This window comes from Bos mutus, chromosome 20 (genome assembly GCF_027580195.1).
Source record: "Bos mutus isolate GX-2022 chromosome 20, NWIPB_WYAK_1.1, whole genome shotgun sequence".
Classification (NCBI taxonomy): Eukaryota; Metazoa; Chordata; class Mammalia; order Artiodactyla; family Bovidae; genus Bos; species Bos mutus.
In genome coordinates this window covers 6,677,594-6,705,590 of record NC_091636.1, presented here as the reverse complement: position 1 = coordinate 6,705,590, position 27,997 = coordinate 6,677,594, and the positions used below count along the sequence as shown (strand labels likewise).

General features: G+C 40.9%; 1 protein-coding gene across 8 annotated transcripts; it reads right to left on the bottom strand.

The window, feature by feature from the left end:
• Window positions 1–40: 40 nt before the first annotated feature.
• On the bottom strand, window positions 41–27,940 carry ZNF131 (zinc finger protein 131). 8 transcript variants are annotated; one of them, XM_070357445.1, is made up of 7 exons: window positions 27,726–27,940; window positions 26,578–26,716; window positions 25,510–25,611; window positions 18,374–18,518; window positions 7,077–7,762; window positions 2,542–2,672; window positions 41–1,900 (listed from the first exon to the last, which is right to left on the bottom strand). In XM_070357445.1, exons 2-7 carry the CDS (start codon window positions 26,699–26,701, stop codon window positions 1,214–1,216), a joined length of 1,875 nt encoding a protein of 624 aa, XP_070213546.1. In that variant the 5' UTR covers window positions 26,702–26,716; window positions 27,726–27,940; the 3' UTR covers window positions 41–1,213. The 8 variants fall into 8 exon arrangements, with proteins under 8 accessions (XP_070213546.1, XP_070213544.1, XP_070213547.1 ...); XM_070357443.1 differs by having other exon boundaries at window positions 27,629–27,939; XM_070357446.1 differs by lacking the exon at window positions 27,726–27,940 and adding an exon at window positions 27,238–27,517.
• Window positions 27,941–27,997: the final 57 nt, after the last annotated feature.

The following is a 27,997-nucleotide window of genomic DNA, read 5'->3' as shown; positions in this document are numbered from 1 at the left end:
AATTAAACACTGGTTAAATTGAAAAAAAGAGAGTCATAAACACATAATTTTAAAGTTTACTTTAAAAATGTAAATATCTCCCAATATTTAACAGGTAAAGAAAATAGCATATTGGTTTATTTTCTGTTGTTATATTTTATTTTCCAAGTAATACTGATTAAAAATATTTACACACCTAAAGTCCACAGTTTAGCACTCTTATTTGTATGGCTTTAAAAGTTATAGCACAAGATCTTTACATTAAGGATTGGGGGAAAAGATTCATTCAAAACAAAGCCTGATATATTATATACATGTTTTTCTCTGTACTTTATTTTAAATACACTAATTTTTAAATGATGCTCATCTTGTTTTCATCTGGTGGTAAAATACTAGTGCAACTTTTCATCAAAATAAAGTTTACCACAGATATAAATGAATTTTCCCAATTGAAAATGGCCCTTCAGCTGCCATTAAATGAAATTTCTCAACCTAAGTGAAAAAGAATTGGTAGCTGTCATTATAAGAAAAAATATATAAAGTACTACAGCATCACCTACACTGCCTACAACACAAATTTTAGAAGAACGAGAGATGCTTTATAGAAGTTCAGTTGGTTTTGAAAAGGCACATGGGTGTGTGTGTTTTTAAACATTCTAGCAATTTGCCACCACCACTCTGTTTCTGTTGCAGAGCTGACGTCTATGACCATCAATCAGGGCAGACAAGAATGTTGTTCGAACTAAAGGAAGCCAGAAGCCAAAATTTAACTGCACAGTAACAATGCACTTTTCTTCATGCAGTCTTGTTTCCTATATATTCAAATTTTCTAACATGCATCAGAATACATCAACTTGTATTCTAATGATTTTACGTTTGATTTTACAACATGGCGGGGAAAAAAAAAAACTTGAGGAAGGACATGACCAGGGAAAGAGAGTAAGAACTTTTACCACAATGAAAATATACATTCGTACCCAACTATATAATAAGAATATAACCCATTTAAGTTTTCCAGAAATATACTTCTCAAAGCTTCCCATTCACTTATGGGAAAGATCCCTCCTCTGTGGCAAAGTGGGGGGAAATCAGTCTGTTTCCATAGAAACAGTTCAGCACAACAGGAAAGAGTTTAACTTTGGTCCCCATGTCTGTTAGCATAAGGACAGTCACACTGCCCATCATCAGTTCAAAAACCCAACACATAAATTTAAAAATATATGCATTTGTTATTTCATTCTAAAACTGGCATAGGTGTTCTGTTCTCATTTCCTGCCTTTTCAGCTTGGGAATCCACTGTTGATTTGGTCTCTAAATCCTCAGCATCTTCGTGTTCTTCTATAGCAGCCTCGGCAGCATCTGCTTGGGTAGGCTCTCTCTCCTCTTGGTTCATGATTTCAGGGGTCACTTGCTCCAAGTCTGCTTCTAGAAGCTCAGTTTGTACTTCCACTGGCATCTGATTTACCCGTTCAACATGCAGCTCCTCTACATGGACTTCAGTACCTTCTTCAGTCTGAATTCGCCCCACTTCTAGATAACTTACCTGGACCTGCTCTGGAAGCTCACTCACGTGTGACTCGTGCACTTGGCTGTCTTGGAGCAGATCTGGATGGACCTGTTCCACAGTCACTTGTGCTGAATCCACCTGAACCTGGAGCAGTGGTAACACATGTACCTTCCCAACTTGTTCTATAATAGTCATTGACGTCACAGGTTCAGTTTGCACACGTGTTTCTACTGAAAGAACTTCTTCAGTTACCAGGCGCTCTGAAATATTATGAGTATCACTGAGATGCCTCCTTAATTCATTTCCTTGCATAAACCACAAGTCACACAGAGTACAATGGTTGGGTTTATCTCCAGTGTGTATCACCAGGTGATCTTTGAACTGGTCCCAGCTGTTAAACACACTATTACAGACCTGAAACAACCAAATAGTTAACACTTACATTCAAACTGAAAGAAATACAGGATGCATTTAATCTGTGTAAGGAAAAAGTTGCAGATTTTTCTGAATATGTCATAAATATAACATCTGTAATATAGTCTAAGGGAGTTCATAAATCTTTTGTTTATTTGACCTTTTAGCTGTTGTAGCTAAAAACGTAAATCCTTTTTGGGACACGTTTTAATATTTCCTTCATTGTTTAAATGTCATAAATTCTAGGAATATAAAAGTAACACTATTATACTTTCTTATATAATATCAACATTAAGAACAATCTCACCATTTGGAATAAAAACACTAACCAAGGAAGAAGAGCCCATTACAGCTGGTCTGCCTCTTTCACCACTCCAGAATCCCAATGACTGCTCTATGGTTAAGAATAACCATAGTTTGACACTACTTGTTACTTAGGACATAATGTTAATAACATTGGTATCATCTAGGATTGGGTAAAAACAACAGTTTCCCTTATAAAAGCAAGACAATTATGTTCTTTAATCTCTTTCTGAACTGTCAGCGCCATACTTTTGGTCTAGGCTTGTTACTTGTCACTTCTAACAATTTCAAACATAGACTTCTTTGCTCAGAATAGAGTACACCACATCCACACGTACCTGACATTCATAAAGCTTCTTTCTCCCCTTTTTTGCTCCCACTCCAGTCTGGCATGCAGTCAAGTGACATTTGAGGGTACTATTTCTAGCAAATCGTTCATGACAATTTGGACATTCAAAAGGTTTTTCACCTGTTAGAATACAAAAAAATATTGACAAATCAAGAAAAACAAAATGCAAAACGTCTTTTTCTTTTTGGGTAATTCTGATAGAACTGTCTTGAATGGAGGAGCAGAACTTATAACTTGGATGTTTCCACCACATCTAAAAGACTATTCTAAGAGGTGGAAATACAAGTTTTTAATGATTCTTATAACTGTGCTCTGGCAAAGAAATAAAAATTTGGATCTAAATGTTGTTCCATGCCTTTGCATTTCTTAAAAAACTGTCTATTTTCCCTTAGATAAAAATCAAAGTGAAATTCCTTTTCAGGGACATGCAGCCCTCTCCATTCCACAGCAATTTCTGAGCACTTATTGTATTGCCAAGCCATGTGCTAGGTAATGAAGATAAATTGTCATTATTTTTAAAAGTTTCATATCATAGGCCAGGGTATCTCAGGAAGGTGGAAATACATGGACATAAACAAATGCAATATATCATAGAAAGCCTGGTACAGAGAAGAGGGCAATGAGCAATGGGCTGTAGCAGCACAGAGGAGTGATGAATTCTGCCTAAAATGGACAAACAGAAGTTCAGGAAAGAAAGTTTATTCCAGGAGGCGGCACAGAGGTGTAAAACAGTATGGCAGGTGAGGAGTAAGACGGGAGGTATCATACTGACTCCCAGATCGCTGGTTTAGAACACCAACCAGAATAAAGAACAGAGATGTTTAACGAGGTGTGGAGTAGGGTATGCTGGGAAAGATTATAAATCAGTTTTGAGTCTGGTGAGTTTGAGGAACTCAGAGCAAAGTGGCAAAATCTGGTAGACAGAAGAACACTAAGGAAAATTAAGGAAGAAATTTCAGGAAGATGAGGTAGTAAACCGTGCTGAACCAAACACAAACGACAGGTAGGGTGACAACAGGGGATTCGGGTATGCTAGCAGGAACACTGAGTGGTATGGGGCAATCCAGAGCCACACTACAGTGGGGGGTAAGGGAGAGTGAGTGAGGCAAGTCAATGAAAACAGTCAGTACAGAAACTCTTTCAAGAAGGCTTGGAAGTAAAGAGGAGAAGTGGCTCAATGGGGACAGGTCAGAAGAGGTTCTTTCAGCCAGAAAAGAATCATTACTTATTTGCTAAGGGAGAAGGAACCAGTGGAGCAGGAGAGAGTAGTAGGAATGACAGGTGAAACGTGGCTTTGGAGGAGACACTGAGATGTGGGCTTCAGAATTGGCCTTGAAAAACAGGAAAATATCTTTATCTGTAATAAAAGAAGGAGACAATGAAGGAACCACACAGGTTTCTCCACAGCTAAGTTGGGGTGTGGACAGGGGCTCAAGTACTGCACTGAAGGTCTAGAATGGCAATTAGGAAAGGAAAGATATAAACCAGATACCAAAAGGCTTAACTTAAGGTCTGATAAGAATTTTTGCAGGAAGTTCTCAGCAGGGAGCAGAAGTAAATGACTACAATAATTCCAGGACGTAGGGTTCAAAAGCCAAGAAATGTGCTTAGAGTACAAGAAAAAGTGACTCAGGAAGTATATAATGAGGATAAGATGAAGTCAGAAACGGGGCGATAAATGAGGTTTAAGGGCTACCAAGGACAAGAGGCTAAATGACGTTAAATGAGGTAGAGCCCACAGCCAAAGGAAGGAAAGCAGGAGAGAAGTCAAGAAAGGATGATGCCTGGAGAGAACAGGACCAAGATTTCAGAGGTGGAGCCTCAGTGATCAGGTCCCAGACGTGACCCTCATACTCACGTGGACCCGACACAGTCAAGGAATAACTCTGAGCTGTGTTTTTTCCCTGAAAAAACAACTATAGCTTATTTTTTATATAATTTTCATAAGATGAAAAAAATTAATGAGAGAAAAGACCTAATCACCTAGAATTACTGTTGGTACAGAAACTCTTTTACAATTCCACAAATGGTGGAATATTGCTAACTAGAATGGTTTTAATAGTGTATAATTTTTCACTATAAAATGAAGCCTACAAATAAAAATTGTTGTTAACTTCTTTAAAGGGCAATTTGATAATATTTGCCAAGGTTTAAAATGCACATATCCTCTGACTTGGCAACTCTGTCAAAAATTAAGTTACTTAAACATGTACACAAAAATTATGTACAGGTATGTTTACTGCAGCACCATTTGTAATAAATGGCAAAAGACTAGCAACAACCTAAAACTGTATCATCATGAGTGATGAAGTAAATTAGGGCATGCCTGTAGCTGAAATCCCATGCAGTCACAGTGAAAAAAAAAAGTACATTCATGAATGTTTCACATATTAAAAAAATTTCAAAATAAATTAAATGGTGTAACATCATACTGTATGCTGTTTGTCTTTTTCTTAGTCTAGAAACAGTAACAGATTAATTATACTTTAGATGTGTAAAAAGTACAATCTTCAAAGTGCTTTTATCAATTTCTCTCATTTGTCACAACCCTGTAAAGTAGGTGTCATTTTTCTTATTTACACAGATAAGGAGAGAGCTCCAACGATAAAGAGACCAGTCAAGTTCATCAGGCTGACAAATGTCAGAAATGGAGCCTGGGAATTCCCTGGCAGTCCAGTGCTTAGGACTCCACGCTTTCATTGTGGGACCCCTGGTCAGGGAACTAAGATCCCACAAGCTGCACAGTCAGGCCAAAACAAACAAAAAAAAACCTGGAACCTGAATCTAACTCTGGTTTCCAAACCCACATTTTTTCCTACAATTCCATACTACCTCCTTGGAAAACTAGGCAACAATCATTTGAAAACATGGTTACAGGTCATCTTTAGGTTGTCTTTCACACTGGGTGTCCCACAGGTACAGCTGTCAGTATATCTTGCTCTCTCCCCTCATCCCCAAATTTTACCCTTCTTTATTTTTCTAACTTAATAAACTTTTGATCACTAAGCCACCCATATCAGAAAGCTGGGAGTCACCTTCTCTTTTACCCCTTACTTGCTCAGTCATGTCCAACTCTTTGTGATCCCATGAACTGCAGCCCACCAGGTTCCTCTGTCCAAGGGATTCTCCAGGCAAGAATACTGGAGAGGATTGCCATTCCCTTCTCCAGGGGATCTTCCCGACCCGGGGATTGAACCCAGTCTCCTGCATTGGCAGGCAGATTCTTTACTGTCTGAGCCACCAAGGAAGCCCCTCTTTTACCTCCACATCTCACCAATCACTAAACCCTGTTGACTCTGCCTACTTCATGTTATGCCTTCAAGCCTTTACCATATCACTGCCTTTATTCAACCCCTCATCCTTGTTTAGATTACTCAAACAACTTCCTAACTAGACCCCGTAGGCTCCACCCACTCCAATCCTGCCAGTTCTGTCTCTAAAGCATAAATTTAATCAGAACTCTCCCTGGGTTAAATTTCTTAAAAGTGACCCAGTCTTCAAGATAAAATCTAACTCATTTAGAGCATTTATCTAAGATAACTACATGATCTTAGCCTCATCTCCCATCACTTTCTCTCTCCTGTCCTTGAACCACTGGCAGATGATCCATGATGCCAAAGTGTATATCATACAGTCAGCCCCAAAACTCTTCAGCTGCATCTCCTGGCATTCCTCTAATTGGACCCAATTCTCCAGCCATAATAACCTGCTAACAAGTACTCCATATGAGTGACTTTTCTCTCCTCATGTCTGTACACTTAGCTTCTTTTGCCTGGAGGGCTCGTCTCCTGGCTAACTCCTTTTCCTTTGAGAATCATCACAGGATAAACCCTCTAGGAAGCCATCCTTGTCTTCCACCATAACAGCATAAGCAGGCATTCTCGTAATACTCTGTGCTTACCTCTATCAGCACTTAGCTGACTGTGCCTGCCTGTCTCTCTTCACAAAACTTTGAACTCCTTGAAGGCAGGTACTCTAAATCTCCATGACCTAAAGTACAGAAACCTTACTCTTTTCACCTCCTTGGCTGTCCACCAGTCCTGACATGTTTGCCTTGGAGAGATGACGGAGATGGGCAAATACTGCCTACCTATCCGCCAGGTCAAAATAGATAAGCAAATGTTTGCAAAGGTATAAACGTGTTTGGGATTGTTTGTAAATGTATTCATCTATGTAATGTGTTAACATAAGGCAGATAAAGTAAAAACAGTTAACAGTGAAGTTTCATATAATTAAAATTTCATAATTAATAATCTAATAATAATCACAGTGTTTATGTATATCTTTTAAAAATACAAAAATTGGCAAGGTGTAAGAATGACAATTAACTTCAAAGTTAATACTGATTTTGCTTTGATAGCATCAATATCAATAAACTAGTATTATAAAAACACTGTGCTCAGCCTACACATTAGGAAACATACGAAATGGTTTCTATAACGCTAATAAAAAAGAATTTAGACACTCAGCTTGAAATGAGTGTGGAAAAAAATAAACTTCTAATATAAAATATTTGTTCCTTACCTGTATGTTTTCGAAGATGCTCTTTAAAATGTCCAAAGTGGTCAAACTGCTTCTCACAGTACTGACATATGTGTATTTTTTTCCCAGTTCTCTGCTTCTTACTGACTCCACCTTCTTCAAGGTGGTAACAACTGAGGTGCTGTTTCCACGCGCTCTCCCGAAGATACCTTTTATTGCATATTTCACACTTGAAACTCTCAGTGGAGTGTGATTTCATGTGTTCCTTAAAATGGTAAAACAATTTAAATGAACGGTTACATTTCTCACAATGGAACAAGTCCTTCACATGTGACAGCTGAAGTTCCACAATTTCAATACCTTCTACCTGTTTGCTTGTGGGGTCAGATGCACAGCCGTCTTCATCTTTAATCTGTCCTTTTCTATCGCCTTGGCGGTACTTGCTGGTAATATCTGCCAACAATGCCAGAGCAGAATCATCAGAGGAACCTGTGCTCTGAATGTACTTTATGGACTGCTTGGCAGAAGCCACTTCCTCCAACGTTTCGATGCCTTCATCTTCCACTTCGATTGTGCCTTCAGCAATCTCCACCTCAATTTCAACAGGTTCAGATTCTGCAGATGGCAACGACTCAGTGATAACATTTGAAGTTTCTGCAATCTTTCTTTTTTTTGCTTCACTTTTCCCTGTGGTATTTTCCTCTAGTGGAGCTGAGTTTTCTTTGTTTCTGAAATACATAACACAGGGGTTTAAAAATTCTCTAAGACCAATCAATCCAACTGGGCTTTTTGGAAGAAATTGATAAACTGATCATAAAACTTGTATGGAAAGGCAGAAAACAAGATTGCAAGACTTATACTAGCTGATATCAAGACTTATTATAAAGCTAACAACTTAGACAATCTGACTGGCGAAAGGACAGACATGGAGATTAACGGAGCAAAATAAAGTCCAGAAATAGACTACATGTGTATAGTCAATTGATTTTTGAAAAAAGGTTCCAAGATAATTTAATGGAGAAAACATACGACAGTAGTGTTGGAACAACTGCTATCTATATAGGAAGAATAAACCTTGTCCCTTACTCACTTAACATACACAAAAAAATTAAAAATGGATCATAGACTTAAATGTAAGAACTATACACTTCTAGAAGAAAACTGGATAAAAATCTTTGCAACATTGAAAGATTTCTTAAATAACATGAAGAAAGCAAAAACTCTGAGTAAAAATTGGTAAGACGGTTTTCACTTGGCAAAACTAATACAATTATGTAAAGTTTAAAAATAAAATAAAATTAATCTAAAAAAATAAAAGGGTTTCATCACCCTCCAAAATGCCCTCAAAAAAAAAAACAAAAAAAAAACTTTGTCCTTTGAAATACATAGTTGACAGGAAGGCAAGCCACAAACCAGAAGAAAAATATTTGTAAACATATTTTTCAAAGGTTTTATATAGAGAATATAAAAAGAATTCTTACAATTCAATAAACTCAATCTCTTCAGACAACTGTTGGGAGATAATTCCCCATGAGTCCCTCATGTTTCTGCATATCTTGTGAAGACAGCTTTGGTTCTGGACTATTTTTCAAAGGTGTTTGCAGAAAGGCCAACAGCCTGGGAATACAGAGTGGCTCCTCTGGAGAAGACAGCTTTACTTACTGTCCATATAATAATGTCCCTACTATGGGACAAAGGTCAGGCAGGTTTGTCTGCAGCCCATTTTAAAAGACTTTGGTTTCCCAAGCTGGGGCTTCTTCACCTGTGATGAAAACCAACCACATGCAGGCCACTTTATGTCACCTCTGGGACTTGAGGAAGGGAAAAGTGGCACAAATAGAGTAATAAAGTCCTTTTTTCTGACCTACGAGTCCTGTTATCTTCTATTAGCATCCGTGAAATCGTGGCAGGATAATTTGCTGGCTTGCAAGTAGGGTAACATCTCTGATCCCTCACAGATCTTGCCAGATATTGGCAACCAAGAACAGGATGCTGAAAAAGACAAGACTTTCTGGAACAGGAAGGAGACCACACAGAGCAAATGGAATCTGAGGAAGTCTACTGGAGCTGGCATCAAACATGTTTACCAAATTGTATGGTCAACTGGGCAATAAATGGTTCTCTACTTACTTGTCTACTGCTCTGAGTTGAACTGTGCACCCTCAAAAGATATGATGAAGTCCTGACCCAATAACTATGAACATGACCTTATTTAAGAATGTCTTCGCAGATGCAATCAAGTTGAGGTCATCAGAGCAGGCCCTACACTATGTCCTCCTAAGAAGAAGGACATTGGAACCAAAGAAGAGAAGGTCGTATGAAAACACTGAGGGAAGATGGCAATGTGAAGATGGAGGCAGAAACTGGCGTTATGCTGTCACAAACCAAGGAACACCTGGGGCTACCAACCTATGAGAAAGGAGAAAGTCAAGTCACGGAAGGAAGGATTCTCCTCTAGAGGCTTCTGAGGGAATGTGGCCCTACCAACAGCTTGATTTAGGACTTCTAGCCTCCAGAACTGTGTTAAGACACGCAGTGTTGTGGTACTTTGTTATGGCAGCCCCAGGAAACAAAACACCTATGAATAAGGAAAGGTATACTCTTTTGAAAAAGCCATCACTGCAGAAGTCAAGTCTGAGTCAGTTCAGAGGCATAAACCACCTGGCCCCAAGTGGAAAGCAATGTGGATGGGGCTGTTGAATCAAGAGAACCCCCAAACAGACATTGATGGTGTCTACAAAGACCTTTCTGCCTGATACAGGGCTTTGAGGGGTATGAAAACACTGGAGGTTTGTCTGGCTGAGCCACTCACAGCTCAGGTGCTGCTGGAAACTAAAATGTACCTTGCTGACTGGCACAGTCACTTTCTCTCTCCACAGCACTTCCCCTTCTACCTTTTCCCTTTGCCCCCAACTTGACTTAACCTGCTTGGAAAAAGAGAATTATGGTTGAAGCCAAAGTTTCCTTGCTCTCAAGGGCAAACAGTGAAGACATTATATACATCCAAGCATGCTGAGGAAAACTCAAGGATGGTAAAGACACAAATTGCCACAGCTCTGTTATATTCCACAGATGTCCAACTCACCATCCCATCTCTCATCCTCAGAGAGAGGAGGTGCTTGCATTCAAATGTTGGGGTTTGGGCAAGGTCACAGAAGGAAAGGGAGGCTGTCCTTTGGGTGGGGCTGATGTTACAGAAAAGCTCGAATAAACATTGTGGCCAACACAATATATACTGTCATTGCTTTGACATCTGAATGCACAGCAGGGATTGGTATGGCATAGGCATTTACTACTTTCCCATAAGTACCAGAGATGGACCATCTCAATCAAGAAGAGCCACATGCAGAGAAGAGATAATGGAAGAAACTCCCCTAACATTAGCCACCAGTAGCTGGGTCAGGATTTAGCATGAGTGTCTCTATCTCTTGATGTATATATTGCTGATATCCTATTGACTGGCAAGCCCGAAGTCTCAGTCTGAAAAGCCCTGACTATAGTGTCATGACACTTCTACCAGCAGAGACTGCTAATAAGTGATTAAGTGAAACTCGCTCAGTTGTGTCCAACTCTTTGTGACCCTAAGGACTGCAGACCACCAGGCTCCTCTGTCCATAGGATTCTCCATTGAAGAATACTGGAGTGGCTTGCCACTTCTCCAGGGGATCTTCCCAACCCAGGGATTAAACCTGGGTCTCCTGCATTGCAGGCAGACTCTTTACCATCTGAGCCACCACGGAAGTCCAGAGACTGCTGATAAATCCCAAGAAAATTCAGAGGACTGCTCACCAAGTAAAATTTCTTGGGACTAGATAGGCAGATTCACAACATGCAATTCCCTCCAGCAGTTAAAAACAACAACAACAGCTTCTCCACCTCCTCCCTCTTCCCCCAGACATGAGGCCCAGTACCTCACTGGATTTTTAGGTACTAAGGAAACCATGTGCCTCACCTGGGCACTCTATCAGTACTTTTTTCTGTACATCAGTCAATCTGCAACGCAGCACCTTTCAAGTGGGCCTCCAACCAATAGGCTGCACTGGAAGTTTCCATCTAACTGTGGCACATTCCCTACCTTCAGGGACCCCCTAGTCTAATGACCTCTCTGAGCTCTAAGTCTCTGAGACTGACACTTTTTGCAGATTACAGCTTCTGCTAATGGCAGGCTGTCTCCCCAAAGACAGCCCTTGGATTTTGGACTTGCCAATTCCTTGACATAGCTATGAGGTGCATTTACTCTGACAAGAAAGGGTTAGGTGCTATTTGATTCTTGTTAAAAGTAATGCCTGATCCATGGCAGCTTTGAGGCTCTGCAGCCTGATATTGCCATTTGGGAGTGTTAACTAAAACTTAATGACTATCAAGGTAAAAGGTGCCCAACAAGTCTCACTGGTCACAAAGAAATAGTTACATTCAAGAAAGCAGTTGAACTCTTGGCTTTACATGAAAAAGTGGTAGCACCCCTGCTGCCCAAAGAAAGCCACTACATCAATGGGGTTTTTCATTCACTGGTGGCCTAGCTAAGCTGAAGGCTGATGGTATTCACTGGGCTGCCAGATGCTCAGTCTCAGCACCAACTCTGCAAAACCAAAAGTGGACACGGTTGCTCTGCTCAGAAGGCAGAACTCAAGGCTATATTTGTCATTCTGGACGACACTCTCCACAATTAACCTTGAGATATTTTTACTGACTCCTGGATTATTGCAAATGGCCAAGCTGCCTGGGAGACCTGGAAATCTTGGCAGATTAAAGACACCCATCTTAAGGGTCAAAACTATGGAGACAAAGAGCTGTTGATCCAAGCATCTGAGTAAGTAGTTTAGATACTCATGGTAAAGGCCTGTTCTCTAATGATACCAACTGGAATCAAGTTGCTTATCAACCTACACTGCCCAGACTTCCATCACCGTTGCCTAGGTCCCACATTATTATGAACATGGTGACACATCCACCATCAGAGACTGAGCAGAAAGTCAAGGACCCTATGCTTCTGATGGAGACGTTACTACAGCATGTCAGACTTGTGACACTGGCCAAAAGTTGGCCTGTCTTACGGTGAATGAGGCCAAATCATACAGGGCATTGTCTCCAACTGTTCCTGGCAGACTGACTACACTAGACCTTTTGACCCATCTCAGGGCTATATGCCTCTCAACTATTGACACTTTTTCAAGGTATGCTGTTGCTGTTCAGGTCTGAGCAGCTGGTTCTGGTCACACCATAGGGCATTTGAAACTAAGCTGTGTCATATGTTTAGCTTTCTGGACCATGTGCAGTCTGATACTGATGCACCAAATGCTACTCAATCAGCTGTTAGTCAAGGTATTGTTAAACCTTTCAAGCTTTCTACCATCCAGATACTGGTGTTGTAGAGAACTGCAGGAATTTTCTCAAACAATGACTCAAAAAACTTTCTGACTCTACTTCCTTCACTTCCGCCTCGTCCAAAAATCCAGTAAGGCAGTTTAGTCATCAAATCCCACTATCCCCAGAACCATCTGTTTTTGGCTGCCTCCTGGGTAAACGATCAAGGCAAATGGAGTGGGAAGTTATATAAACCTCAGTGGAAATTCAGGGTCTGCTGTTACCATTCTTAGATATGATCTTCTTCCTTCTGCCTAATGGCAACCTGGGGTCAGCCTGGTCAAAAGTGGGCCTAGCAGATTTAAACTTAGTTCCAGTTCAGCTATCTGGATTCTCTTATGGAATGGACATCATCTTAGATCCTAAGCATAATGACTACTTGGTTGAATATACTGCTTGCCAAGTGTTCTTAGATTGGTCCTCATGACCCAAAGTGGAAGACATAATAGGTATCTTAAGTTTTATAAAATGTCCTTGCCCCTGACCATTAGAGATGACAGGTCTGGGTAAGAGAAGGAGAGAACTGGAAATGGGGTTAAGTTACAGCTACTAGAAAGGCACACACTGGTTTTGTGGGGGTAGAAGGAGAACCACACCACCCTGGAACCTGGAGAGAAAACCTCGTAGACTCCAGGAGGTACAGGGGAGGAAGGGACATTAGAGATCTCTGTCCTTCAGGACCGCTCTGAGTCTTCCTCAGGTAGAAAAAGGCTCTCATTCAGGTCTCCTCAAGTGCTGCAACTTGCAACTCCTTAATCTGTCGTCTCACGCCAAGGACTCTGACAACTCAATCACCACCTCAACTTTACCAGGAAGGATTTTGCAAAGAGCAGGGGATGGCCAAGACTTGTATGTCTCATGCAAAAACCCCAGATGTTTGCCCACTACCATTACCAAAGCTGAGGCTCAGTTCATGAGGCACCTGACTGCCACTCAGCTGGCATCCAGGTGCTCATGATAAACAGAACGGATTAAACTGGCTGCCCTTAGACATTCTCTCCAAAAACAAAGCCTAGACACAATCACTGAAGCTGAGCTGGGAAAAGGAGAAGCCATGCTCGTGATAACATCAACCTGTGAGCCAAGTGAAGAGGGTCATCCCACTTTGGGAGCACAAACAAATTGTAAACAACACTTTATTCCAAAAGCACCTATGTGTTCCAAGGACCGTACTTCTTGTATGAAGTCAGGTACTAACTTCCTTCCCTCCCTATAAATGCCTTGCAACTCTCGGTGGGAAGAAGACACCATCCAATGTTTAGGGAAACACCACTGGCTTTTCAATTTAGTTCTCAGATGACCATATATCTCTCCAAAATGAGGCTACTCAAATAAAAAGGTGGTACAAAATTTGTGCCTGACTCAACACAATGTGATCAATGATACCACTTGGGCTCTGGAAGGTATTCATTTTGGCCTCAAATCACTAGCCAAGGTTATTACGGAGGCTACACTTGCCCTAGATGTCCTCCCTGTGGACCAATAATGAGACTGTGCAATTGCTAAAACATCTTGCTATACTCAGATTAATGCTTACAGCTAAGTGGAAAAGCCAATACAGAAACTAAAGGAGAAAGCTACCTGGCTTTCTAGGGATTTACTCAGTTGGCTTAGTGAAGGACCTTAGAGGAGTGGGTGCACAGTTAAGCTTAGCACTGCAGGGTGGCCATATCCTGCTACTTGGAGTTCTGCTGAAACAGCTGTCTTAATTAAATCCAGTGTGAGAAAAACTGAATGGATTTGGTCCAAGTCCCCTATTGGTCAGATTAATCCAAGTGGTTATGGAGTAGCGTACTCATGAGAAAATTCACCAGAAGCTGAGTGCAGAAAAACCATACTGTGGAAGAAAATTCTCCATGGATCCCTCAGATTTCTGCATATCTTATACACAAACATATGGCCAGTCTTGTTCTGTCTTCCGAGTTGTCTATATAGCAAATTACCTTACAAAATAGACCCTTTCTACCTCCAGAATGGAGGACAATTATTTATTGTCCAGAATAATAAAGATAATGGCCCCTCTGGGGAAAAACCTGGGCAGGTTTGCTTGCAACTCGTTATAAAAGATCTGGTTTCCTAAAGCCCAGAGTTTCTCAAGTGTGATGTAAACCACCGAGAGCACAGTACACACCAAGGTGACTGCATTATTCCACATGGGACTCGGGGTATGGAGGCAAGAAAAATTGATATGAACATGAACTTCAGGCTGTTCTGTATGCTGTGAAAGAAATAAAGTCCTTTCTGACTCATGAGTTTCATGTCTTCTGCCAGCATCCATAAAACTGTGGCATGCCAACTTATTAGCTTGCAAATAGGGTAAAATCTCACACCTGTCACAGTTCTTGACAATATCCCAACTTTAAAAATGGGCAAAAGATACCCCAAAGAAGATAAACAGATGGCAAAAGAGCACATGAAAAAAGGCTCAACATCATTAGTCATTAGGGAAATGCAAATTAAAACCACTATATACTTACCAACTTGGCTAAAATAAAAGTCTGATCATATCAAGTATTAGGAAGGCTGTGGAGCAGTTGGAACTCTTATACACTACAAGCTGGAATGTAAAATGGCTCATCACTTTGGAAAACAGTTTGGCAGTTTCTTAAAAAAAAAAAAATAAACTAAACACATCCACCATACAACCCAGCTATTCCACTTCTAGGTATTTACTTAGAGAAATGAAACCATATATACAAAGACCTACAAATATTCATAGCCATTTCATTTGTAACAGCCAAAAAATGAAAATAAAACCTAAATGTCTATCAACAGATGGTGTATGTTAGTCACTTAGTTATGTCTGACTCTTTGCAACCCCATGGACTGTAGCTGGCCAGGCTCCTATGTCCATGGAATTCTCCAGGCAAGAATACTGGTTGGAGGCTGCCATTCCCTTCTCCGGGGGATCTTCCCAACCTAGGGATCAAACCCAGGTCTCCTGCACTGCAGGAAGATTTTTACCATGTGAGCTACCAGGAAAGCCCAGATGGTATATTCATACAATGGAGTAACAGTCAGCAATAAAAAGGAACCCCCAACAACATGGACAAACCTCTAAAGCATGAGGCTAAGTGAAAAAAGTCAAGCATGAAAGACTACACAATATAGGAAGCCATTTATATGACATTCTAAATAAGATAAAGCCACAGTGATAAAAATCAAGATCATTGGTTGCCTGGGGCTGGGGATCAGGGCTGATTGCAAAGTCACAAGAAAACATAGGGAGATGGGAATGTTTGTGGTGGTGTACAATTAACAAACTTCAAACTTTACATTAAAACGAGTGAACCGTATTATGTGAATTATATTTCAAACGGCTGAGAAAGAAAACATCTATAAGGCAACTGATGTTTCCTAACAAGTAACAGGAACCTTCTCATACAGTTTTAAATAAAAATAATGATGCAATTTCAGCAAAATAAGGTCTGAGATTCTTTTCCAGTGCCATTCAAAAAGTTTACCACTGTATGTCAAAAATACATGCATACTGCAAATGCTAGAAGAGCATTTATTCACTTTCTCTATCTGCAATAAGATATACAATAAGCAATAGCTATAAAATAAGCTTCTCAACAGAGAGTTGCCTTCACCGGTTGACTTAAATACAACTAAATTATGCAATATTTATTCCTAAATTGTATAATATTGACATACACATAACCTATGAAAAACAGCCAATATGTAATACTGCTATCTTCCTGAAGAACTCTTCAGACTGTACTGCATGTGTAACTGGTTCATCAACAATTTAACATGCCAACATATTTATCTTGGCAAGCGCTGATGGCTGTAATTACTGTAAGGACCTCAGTCTTATAATCTTCTAAAAGTTTCTAAATGGCTGTACCCAGCTATTCTTATCCTTTGACTAGACACATAAACTCAGTTAAATGCCTCCCAAATCCAACCTTGTCCATTGTCAGAGAATATGTTCCAATGTTCTGCTACTCAGGACTTTCCCTATAGTGAGATGCTACTCACTACCCCAAGCAACAAAGGGACCACACAGAACATATTTTCAGAGAGTTCTCAAACAGGATTTAACCAGAAATCTGATGCTGCCGAATCTACCTCCACTTTAACACAATATGATCTAATCAGGTACATATCCACAACACACCTAATTTATTTTTGCCATCCAGATCTTAGCTCTCTCTGCAGAAGAATGCTGGCCTGGTTTTAATCATTCATAAATGCTTACTGTGCCAGATGCTAGGTACCAGAGAACATATACACACCAAGCTCCTATCAGAAAAGTCTAATCTTGAACTCTGTCACCAAACTAATTAAAAGCTTATTAGGGAAAAAATTATTTTTGGATAATTACAGTTCAATTATTTCTAAATTCTAAATTACATCTAACTGAACCACATCAGGGAGTCAGACTAAATCATTTTGTCCCATGTGAAACTGATTTTTACCAAATTTCACCTTCATATTTTACCAATGACCTGTATCGAGGGTCCTATGAAACAGAGCCAGGAGCTACCACCAATAGTAATTCACATTTAGAGTACTACATGCCAGACTCCAGGCTAAGCACTTTACATTCATTCATTCAGCCCTCACAAATAATCCTATGTAGAAATGTCCTTTATTATCCCCATTTGACAGATGAGGAAACTGCGAAGCTGACAGGAGGTGGAGTAATCTCATTAAGGACACACTGTGGCAGAGCTGGCACATTTTCGAGGCAGCCTGTCTCCAGAGCTCTTGTTCTTATTCATTCATTACAGTGCCACTATTCATTATGTAAGATGTTGAAGTATTTATTCATGATACCACTTAATGTCTTCCTAATAATTTCCTATGAGAAATTGTGTTTTAATACCACGAATGGTTCCTAAGCAATTGATTTGTTCTCATCCTATAACCATAAATAATGTAACTGAGATTCAGTCACGTCCAACTCTTTGTGACCCCATGGACTATCAAGTCCATGGAATTCTTCAGGCCAGAATACTGGAAGTGAGTAGCCATTCCCTTCTCCAAGGGAATCTTCCCAACTCAGGGATTGAACCCAGGTCTCCCACATTGCAGGCAGATTCTTTACCAGCTGAGCCACCAAGGAAGGCCTCTTTTATACTAGATGCTTCAGAACTCAGAGCTACATTTAGCCTATCTGGCAAGTACAGACTCAAATGGCATGTATTTTTGCCACCATATTTCTAACTTCAATGATTAACACCTCACCTGGCCTATTTCTTGTATCTTCACCAACTTTCTCACTTATTTTTAAACAATACCATGTTAATCTTTGTAAGCCAAGCATTTTTTAGAATAAATCTTGGTACAAATAATTAACAACTTGCCTCCATAGAACAGTGTATAGGAACCCAGAGAACTCCTTAAAAATTGCCTAGCCCTCCTTATTTTACTGGGGCTTCCGAGGTGGTGCAATGGTAAAGAATCTGCCTGCCAATGCAGGAGATGCAAGAGACATGAGTTCAATTCCTGGGTCAGGAAGATCCCTTGGTGGAAGAAATGGCAACCCACTCCATATTCTTGCCTGAAAAATTCCATGGACAAAGAAGCCTGGTGGGCTATAGTCCATGGGGTCACAGTCAAACATGACTGAGCGTGAGCATGCCTTATTTAATTAGAAATAAAAGATGCTGCCTTTGTTTATATTAGGACAGTTTTTACTGTAAGGACAAGAAATCAAGTGTGAGGGAAAGAACAATCAGTAACCAGTAAAACTTTAAGTGTGCTAAATCGCTTTAGTCATATAAGACTCTTTGCAACCCTATGGACTGTAGCCTGCCAGGCTTCTCTGTTCATAGTATTCCTCAGGCAAGAATACTGGAGTGGGTTGCATTTCCTTCTCCAAGAACTTTACAGATCCTTAAATATATTCCTGATTTCAAACTGTCAGTTCTTTATGACATGACACATATGATAAATTCTTGACTAAGAGTCAGGGTGAACATGACTGAAAGTAACTATCTGCGCCTCATTAAGGAAATAATTACCTGACTTCAAGGGCTTTGATAGCTTCTAGCATCTGTAGAAATTCTGCTGCTTTCCATACATCATTGGCTTCTTCTTCTCCTTGTATCATTAACTTTGCTGTATATGTGAACTCAATCAAATGACGAAAGGCCATTTTACTAACACCTGTAAAAAGGATGTGCATTAACATGTATTCACATTGATTCAAATCTTATAGCATTTAGTAATGGGAATAAAAAGAAGCTCAGTGTTTGAAAACTGATTAGCATTTGTCATTTTAGAAGACAACTTCTGGGTAGAATTCTCATTTACAGCATAATATCATAGCCAAATTCAACACTAACTAGCAAACTACTTTAAGACCTTTCCCAAAGATTTCCTAAGGCTCTTACAGAACAGTAAAATCTATCACTTAAATACACAAATGGGCTAACTATTACATCAGAAGTTCCCCTCTTGCCAGCGAGCTCTGTGTCAACTCAGCTCCAAAATCATCAATAGCTTTCCACAGCTTAGCAAATAAAGTTCAGTACCATTCTGCCTTTATTTCAAGGTCCTTTACATTATTTTTCTACTTACCACTATTTTTCCCTTCCAAATTTTAAAATGTTATCAAACCGACATTATATATTTATTCTCAAACAAACCCTTCGCTTTCTAAGCACTTCCTTGCCTTTAACACCCTCCTTTCCTGAATGCTTAACCACTTTATTTCTGGATAAATTCTATGACCCTTGAGGGCCCAATTTTAATGCCACGTCTTTAATGAACCTTCTTTAATACTTCCCTCAGGGTCAACTCCAAACCTAGTCTGATAGTTAAAATTCATAGACAACTCTTGACTGCAAGTTACTTGAGGAGAATGTCTGTCTAAACTCACCTCACAGTATCTAACACAAAGCTTCCTAAAATGAAAGCACACAAATTTGGTATAAATAAAGGCTAAAGCCATTTTTAGAATTAAGCTTCCATAATTCCTAGCTTTCTTTACAAGTTCTATGTTTAGATTTTGGCCCAAAATGATACTATACTTCCCTGAGCTCTTCAATGCTATGTAGTATTGTTTCAGTCTGCTAATGCGAGATATGAAAAGCTAGTGACAGGAACAAAGAGAAAACTTTTTACAGGCTTTTTTATGCTAAGAAATGCCTAAGACCAAACTGCACACAATATGCACAATTACAAAACAAGAATGTCCTCTGGCAGTCCAATGGTTAAGACTCCCAAGATTTTACTGTCAAGGGCATGTGTTGTTAGATCCCTGGTCTAGGAACTATGATCCCAAAAGCCACGTGGCGCAGCCAAAAAAATATAAAAATATTTTTATGTTCTTTCAATGCAGTTTATACACCTGAATGTAGCCTTCCAGACAACAGTAAGAAAGCCGGTAGAATATCCACCATCCTCTATCTGTGTAAGGAAAAATACCACTCAGGAAGTCAGAACTTTCAAGTTTTAGTCTAGGCTCTTCATGACTTGTGCAATGTGGGAGGTCAGAACTTCTGAGTCTCAGAAAACTCATCTTCAAATTGCCTGACAACAATAGGAGTACTAAAAAGCACTACCGAATACAATATAACTTCACCAAGTTACATGCTACCAAATAAGCAACTAAAAATAAACTGGATTCACTGAAGATTAATTTTACTTGGGTCTCCTAGTCTTTTTTTCTTTTTAAATATTTAATTGTGGCACACAGGATCTTCAATCTTCATTATGAACGCAAGCTCTTAATTGCAGTATGTGGGATCTAGTTCCCAAACCAGAGGTTGAACCTGGGCTCCCTGCATTGGGAGCACAGAATGTTAGGGACTAGACCACCCAGTAAGTCCCTCTCTCCTGGTTGTCTTTTGACCATGTTATTCAAGAGTAGCCTGAGGAACAGACAACTAGATTTTGCTTCCTTTTTTTTTTTAAGATGTTTTGATCAAATATTTAAAAGTGAATCAAAAATTTTTCCTATAAACGACATGTATTATTTTTCCTGAAGTGGAATGAAATTTTGGTTTTTAATTAAACACACATACTATATACATATATATATACTATATATATATCAGGCAGGCCTCTAAATACTTTACAAATTATCAACTGACTTAATCTTCATAACAACCCTATGAAGTACTATTATAATCCCCATATTAAAGAAATTGAGGCACAGAAAAGCTAAGTAACTTGCCAAAGTCACATAGCTATTAAGTGATAAAACTAGAATCAAACCCAGATTGTCTGGCTCCGAAGTCCATGATAAAGATTTTTGAACAGGATGATGCTAAGGAATATTCCTGCTTGGAAGAGTCTGAATATCCATGGTCTCACTCACTACGGGATTGCAATCTCTTACTCATACTTACAAAGTCCCCCATATCTCTTAAAACCAAAAGTTTCCAATAAATGTGGCAGCAAAATTTGATCTGAACATGAGGCCATTTATAATCTTTATCCAACTTACAGTAAATTTTAATAAGCTATGTTGCTTATTAATAATACATTGGATTATTATTATTTGGTTATAGGATATTGCCCCAGGCCCCACTGGGAGTATTGCGGAATACACATAGTGAATTACCTTAGGAAATTCTAAGTTAGTAATTTCAAGAAACATTTGACCTTCAAGGATTTGTGGATTTAGCACCCAATCTTGGTTAATCAGAGTCACCTGTGACTTAAGCATGGGTTCCTCATCTCCAGAATCACAACTGGGGTAGTGAACTGTTTTTTATAAGCACCAAGGTGCTTCTTACGTGGCCAGTCCAACACTGGTCCTAGGAATAAACCACAAACCTGACTATTTAGTTAACAGGAACCAAACTTACAACACCTTTGTAACACCTGCCCAGGTAAGTGAAGGGTTGGTAGGTAATGCACAGCCCTGCAAAAATATTTTATACTCTATCAGGACTAGTAGGCTAACTTTCAAATTTCAGCCCATTTTTTTCAATTCCTTACTCTTTTCATAATATAAGTGCAGGACAAGACAATTTTTTAAGCACGGTATCTAAGAAAAATGTTAATACAAACACCTTCAGTCCAGTTCAGTCGCTCAGTCGTGTCCGACTCTTTTCAACCCCATTAATCGTAGTACGCCAGGCCTCCCTGTCCATCACCAACTCCCGGAGTTCACTCAGACTCACGTCCATCGAGTCAGTGATGCCATCCAGCCATCTCATCCTCTGTCGTCCCCTTCTCCTCCTGCCCCCAATCCCTCCCAGCATCAGAGTCTTTTCCAATGAGTCAACTCTTCACATGAGGTGGCCAAAGTACTGGAGTTTCAGCTTCCTTAACCTGGGTCATTTTTCCCATTCACAAAGAGGCAAAGGATTGAGGGGTGGAGGGCATTTCCCAACTAGTGGAAAACTCCCACTCAAATAGGATGAATGAACATGTCCTTGGGTGTTTCATTCTTGATATTAGGAGCTAAAATTTCAGACAGAGTTGCTGTTTGAGAGAAACTAGGTACTTATGGATCTGTGGTTTCAGGGCAAGTAAAGAATGGATTTGGAAAATTGGAAGCTCGGTTTAGGAGAAGGCTGTTGTGTTCCAAACAAGGAAATCAATGTATGTTGAAGATGTAATATGGTGTGAATCTAAGTCACAAAGCTTAGCTGGGATGCTTCTCAGTTGAAAAAACAATTTTAAGTCAAAGGTGAACATGTAGTTCTAATCAAAGATAACTCACTTCACCAAAGACAGAAAAAGCAGAGAGAGAGCTGGCCCAGTTTGCACCTATGACAGTTCATACTCATAGAACAGATTACAATTTAAATTCCCTTTATATATGCTTGCTTTTACAAAACCCTAAGGCAGTGGTTCTCCACACTGGCTGCATACTGGACTTATCCTAGGGCAACACTGCCCTAACTCTGCTGTTCAAAGGAATCATCTGAGGATTCTGTTCTGATTCAGTAGGACTAGGGTAGAGCCTGAGAGTTTACAGCTCTCACAAGCTCCCAGGCGATGCCATGCATCCTCAGACCACACTCTGAATGACAAAGACCTAGAGAACTTTGAAAGACAGATGCTTAGACTTCACCCCTCAAAGAGTGAACTGATCTGGAGAAAAACTCTGGCTATTAGTACTTGCAAAAGCTCCTCTGGTGTTTCTAATGTGCTGCTAAATATGAGAACTATCACTATTTTACAGATAGGAGTTCCAGTTTTACCTACGATGAAGAAAGTATACTCTATCCTATCTTGTCCATCGATACAACTAAAGACCCTGGACAGAACATCTAACGCAAATATAAAAGGACTTTGAAGAAAAAATAGAAGCAAAGAGCCTGGGGAGAGAAAAAGAACTCAAAGAAGAGTAGTGAGTTTCCTGTTTTATATTTTTCCTCCTCTATAGCACAGCCTGAGGACAGTAAAACTCCCATAACTGGGTAGTAGGTGCAGACAGACTAGAGAACCAGGAAAGGAGATGGAGCATGTGTGGCAGTGGGGAAAATAACTGGTTTTTAGTCCTCTCTCAGCTCTTCCCCAGTTAGAATGCTGCATAACTGTGGCTAGCTGCCACCAAGCAGGCACCTAAACTCTATGACAAAGTTCCTGTGGCTGAGAACTAGGAAAGAGACAATCATCTGAAGAGACGGAGAGAATTCTTGTTATTTTCCTCTCTCACCATTTTACCCAGGAAATGGATCCTATCACAGAAAATGTAGGAGACCACAGAGAGGCTAAATTCCCAGTTTTCCAGCCAGAGGACCAGGAAAGAGAGCTCTGGGGAGCTAAAGTACAGAGAAAATCAGGAGGGGGAGCTGGTGAAAAGTCCTTTAAGCCTGTGTATGCAGTCTTGAGCATACTGCCTAGCTACAATAATGGGAGGTAGCACAGCAAAGGCTCTGAGAATTAGACTGTGTGTGGACTACCACCCAGGTCGGCACACCTGGGGCCTGAACAGAACAAAGGTGTTAAGAACTAAATTGGAATTGGATCCATAGCCCACACAAGGCAGTTTGAATCTAATCAGGTTGACTGCCAAAACAAAATAAACCACAATCAAATCAGTAACACTAACAAAAACCAAAGCATTTTCCAGAGATTCTAAGCGATCGCAGAGTGTTAAAATGTAATATTCAAAATGCCCATGACACCATCCAAATTTACTTGACATATTTTGCAAATTAAAAGAGAAAAAAAGGAAGATGTTCAGTGTTACACAACTAACAAACAGTGAAACTAAGACTACAACCCAGGTTTTCTAAGTGCATGCCCAGGGCTTTCTCTACAGCCAGGTGACCTAACCAGATAGTAGTCAAGCAATTTCAAAGTTAAAGGCTTAAGAAGACACTGAGCCAAATTGATTCTTCAAACCTGGATCTGATAAATAAAAACAAAGAATGTTTTTATATGTTTCCTTCTTACTTTCTATAGTTTAAATACTGAAGATTGTGTGCCCTATACTATAATGGATCCTGACCCAAAGATCAAACCCAGGTCTCCCGCATTGCAGGCAGACTCTTTACCGTCTGAAGCATCAGAGAAATACCTATAATGGACATTGCACGTCAGAAATATAAGAAATAATTCCAAAGTGATTACTCTTGAGAACAAAAGACCCTACTTCTTCAGGTAGGTCAGTATTCCACGCTGCACCAGCAATACCTATTCTAGCCTTAGCCACTTACTTTTTGACTTAGGATTCTGCCCAGAAGTTGCCTCCTCTGTGAAATTCTTCCTCTCTCTAAGCTACTAAATCACTCATCCTTCTTCTTCCCTTCTTATACCATTCTGCAATAAAATTCCCTGCAACATTTTTTTTTTTTTTTTTCTTATACCTGTTGCCTACCCATGATTAAATTTGGAAATTCTCTTAAGGGCTATCTTATTAATCAATTTCTCATTTCCTGGATCTGGCACGGTATTAACAGGTATTAAATTTGATAAATAGCCCCAATTTAGTAAACTTTGGCAATGCACCAAACACTACACCAGGCACTCTGCACATGTTAATTCAATTAATCATTAGTACAAGCCTACTAACAATCACACTTCTCAGATGAAGCAGCAACTATGCAACTGAGGTAAAGTAACCTGCCTGGGGTCTCATACCTCAGGTGAATACCTGGATGCAACTTTGCCTTGTAATAGAAACAAATACCATATAGGATCCTGGAGTCTAACTTTAGTATATTTTGAGGATTTCTGTTATGCCTGTGCTCTCTCCATCACAGATATCAAAAGATAATCTATCTATGGATACCAGTTAGAATGCTAGATAAGCTGGCATTATCAAAGTAAGAGGATCTTTTAACTCTTCTTTACTCCCCTAGGCACCAAATTTTTCCAAGGGAATACTGTTTCTAGGCAACCCGTTCATAACAGAACATATACATAGTGAAAGAGATATAAAACCAAAACTCAAGAACCCCATATTTATGTAAGAAAGCTGATTTATTTCCTACAATTTTGGATTGGGGGTAGAGAGCTAGGTATTATAATAGCAGAAAACAAAAGCATGGGAACAGCATAAACTGAATCCCTTGCTAAGTAGGAAACCTTAGATAAGTAATCTTTTAGAGCCTGTTCCCTGATATGTAAATTGGAAATAAAACAACTTACTTCAAAGGATAGCTGTGAAACTCAGAAAACACACATAAACAACACAGCGTAACACCTAGCACTTGGCGGACTATTATTTTTAAAAAAAAACAGTATAACAATTTCTATTTTAGGACATTATGTAGTGGATGATCCCTTCCATTCTAGACCTTCTATAACCACTTGAACTTCTTTTAAATGTCACTTCATCTTTCCTAGCCTTTTCCATATCATAGCAGCCCATTTCACACTGTGCATGTCACGCTAATACAGAGACCCGCAGCATCTTGATTAGTCTAAAACATAAGGCCACTAAATAAGATGGAAATTCACTTTTAATACATTTTCAAAAGATAGTGACCACTGGTTTTAGCAATGAAAAAGACTCGTTTAAGAGACCAACAAATACCATTTAACCTAAGTTTTTCCTGGAAGATCATCTTACCAAGCACGTTACTAAAAGTAAGAATTCTCAGGTGTCAAAAGAACAATTTACCCAGTCACCTAACAGGAACCATTCGTACCTGTTTCCCATGGTATTTTACTAAATTACTGTCTAAAAAACTTCATCAAATTATAATGTTTGCTAAATAATGTATTTAAAACAAGTATTTACCTTCTATCTCCACCAAAGGTTCCTGAGTAAACTCTTGAAAGAATTTATAGAAGAACTTGCTGCAAGCAGCCAAAACAGCCTTGTGGGCCTTAAAATGGTGTCCTAGAGAAAAAAACAAAATCATCATATTCACAAAAATCAAGTATAATAAAACAAGTTAAAAAATTAAACTACAATCTTTCTTAATATAATTTTAAAAACTATATTCTGGGCAGCTATCTTGACAAATTTGAATCTCAATTAGACATGAAGCCAAATTTTTACTTCAGAAGCCTTACTTATTAAGTCAGTTTTATAAAGGACATCTAACATTTCAGGAGGTACCACTTTAAGTCAAAAGCATATCCTATTCAGTTGAAACTGCTAAATAGAAACATAACTCAAAAGGTTATATATCACTGTAAAAGAGAAGAAAAAGGCACAGAATAAGCACCAAGCTGGGTGTGTTTGCTATGAAAAACACTTTAGGATGCCTAATATTAGGAAACTCAACTTATAGCAGACCTATAACAAAGATTAGCTTGCCTTAAGTCTGTTTTCACTAAATAGAAAAGACACCTAAGCTGTGTTTGTCTCCACTGTAATGACAACTCTCAAGACTGGTAAATACCCCATTCTATTTTGGGGGTTATCAAAGCGGGTACCAGTGCTGCAAAGGAGTCTCTCACATTCTACCTCCAAGACCATTTGGGAAACTATAAAGAATCAACACTTCGCAAATGACTCCTGTGAGTGACTGCTCAAAGCAGCTTAGCTGCAGAAATCTACTAACCAAACATTCAGAGACATCCTCCCTAACCCACGCCCTCATCCTGCACTAAAGTGTGCAATGAGAACACTTGAGAAGGCTGCAAGAAGTTAAAATGCCATGATTACGTCGAAAGCGTGACCAGCCTTCTGCAGCATGGTCTCCGTTAAAGGATACTGCTAAGTGTCCTCGGGTCCGAGAGCGCACCCTCCACAGACTTTCGACAGGTAGTCTACAGAAGGTGAGTAAAAAAGGCGGGTGGGGGAAGGGAAGAGATCTAAAGGCACAAACTTAGCTCCTCAGCCCACCACCCTGCTCACCGTCGACAATAAGGGTGATGTCAGTAAACCGGTCCTGCTCTCGCTGTTCATTCAATCGGTCCAGGATCATTTTATGATGTTCAGGGAACTCCTGAAGGCATTCCATCGTCTCTTCGGCCTCCATGGCCGTCCGGTTGCTCTACAAAAGAGGAGCATGATAATGTACACCCATGAGCTCGGGCTGAGGAACAAAACCCCTAAAGCATAAAATAACAACAAAAAAAACAAAACCCCAGCAACGTGAAAGAAGGGGGGAGGGTGAGGCAAGAGGAGAGGAAGGCGAGGGAAGAAAGAAAGGCGAGCCGGGCGGCCGCCGCGCGTTGGGGGCCGGAGCCGCGGCCGCGGGACTCCGAGCCTGACCTAATTGGAGTCGGGAGACGCGAGCTGGAGCGGGGTGGGCACAGCGCCGGAGGCTCCGAGCGCCGGGGCGCGCAAGTCCGGCAGGGGAGGAGACCCTACAGCCGCCGCGGCCCGCCAATGGCCCGCCAAGCCCCTCGGCCCGTCCCTGGCTCCCGCCTTCCCGGGACCCGGTCCGGCCCGCGGCCCACAACGACTCCCGGGTCGCCTCTCCCTCCCCCGCCCTCCCTCTTCTCCCCCGCCCCGACCGGGCCGGCACTCACTCAGGGAAGGAGGAGCGGCCCGGGCCTGCGCGTCACTTACGTCGACGTGCTGCGTCACGGCGTCGGACTCCGGCTGACGCGGACGCCTAAGCGCAGACTAGAGAGCGGCAGGGCCACGCCCCCGCCCGCCCTCCTCTAATGGCAGGGCGGAGCTAACCGAGAGATTTGGCGCTCGCGAAGCTTAGGCCGCTCGCACAGGGAGGAGGGAGTGCAGCTGAGGCGGGGTTAGGCCGGTTTACAGCCTGGCTTTGTCGGGGGTGGGGCTCCACCTTCTACCCACCCGCGCCACACTCCAGGTGTGAACACTTCCGAGCCGGACCTCAGAATAAACTCGCAACCGGTTCCGGGTGTGTTTTATACCGCTGCCCCCCCTCCCCCACCACGCCCCGCCCCGTCCCCTTCCTCCCGAGGCCTAAGTCTGGCCACCTTACCTAGCTCAAGATCCTCCCTCTCTCCTCTCAGTCCTAAAAGCCTTTCCTTCTCTGCTCTCCCCTCTCAGGGCGAAACTCGCCCCGCACTTCTCCCTACCCCTGAACAGCGCCTCTCCAGCCATTTCCTCGCCAATGTCCGGGCGCTCCTCTGCTTGGGTCCGGCCGGCGCACGTGCGCTCGCTCCGACACCCGGTCGGCCGCGGCGCGGGCAGCGGCGGCCACGGGCGCGAGCACGTTCCGGCCGCCTAGGATCTTCCTCCCGGGTGCCCGCCCTCTCTGTGTTCGGCGGGCAGCGCGTGTTTGCTAGACTTAGGTCCTGTGGCTGCTCGGGTTATTACACGTGGTGTTGTTAACTGCAGCTCTCCATTC

What these genes read in the sequence shown, in the direction of transcription:
- ZNF131 (XM_070357445.1), bottom strand. Translation starts at nt 26,701, where the DNA reads ATGGAGGCCGAAGAGACGATGGAATGCCTTCAGGAGTTCCCTGAACAT. An exon ending in CATCACCCTTATTGTCGACG is followed by an intron (nt 25,612 to 26,577) that starts GTGAGCAGGGTG and finishes TTTTTTCTCTAG; the next exon opens with GACACCATTTTAAGGCCCAC. An exon ending in AGAAGCTTTATGAATGTCAG is followed by an intron (nt 1,901 to 2,541) that starts GTACGTGTGGAT and finishes TGGTTGTTTCAG; the next exon opens with GTCTGTAATAGTGTGTTTAA.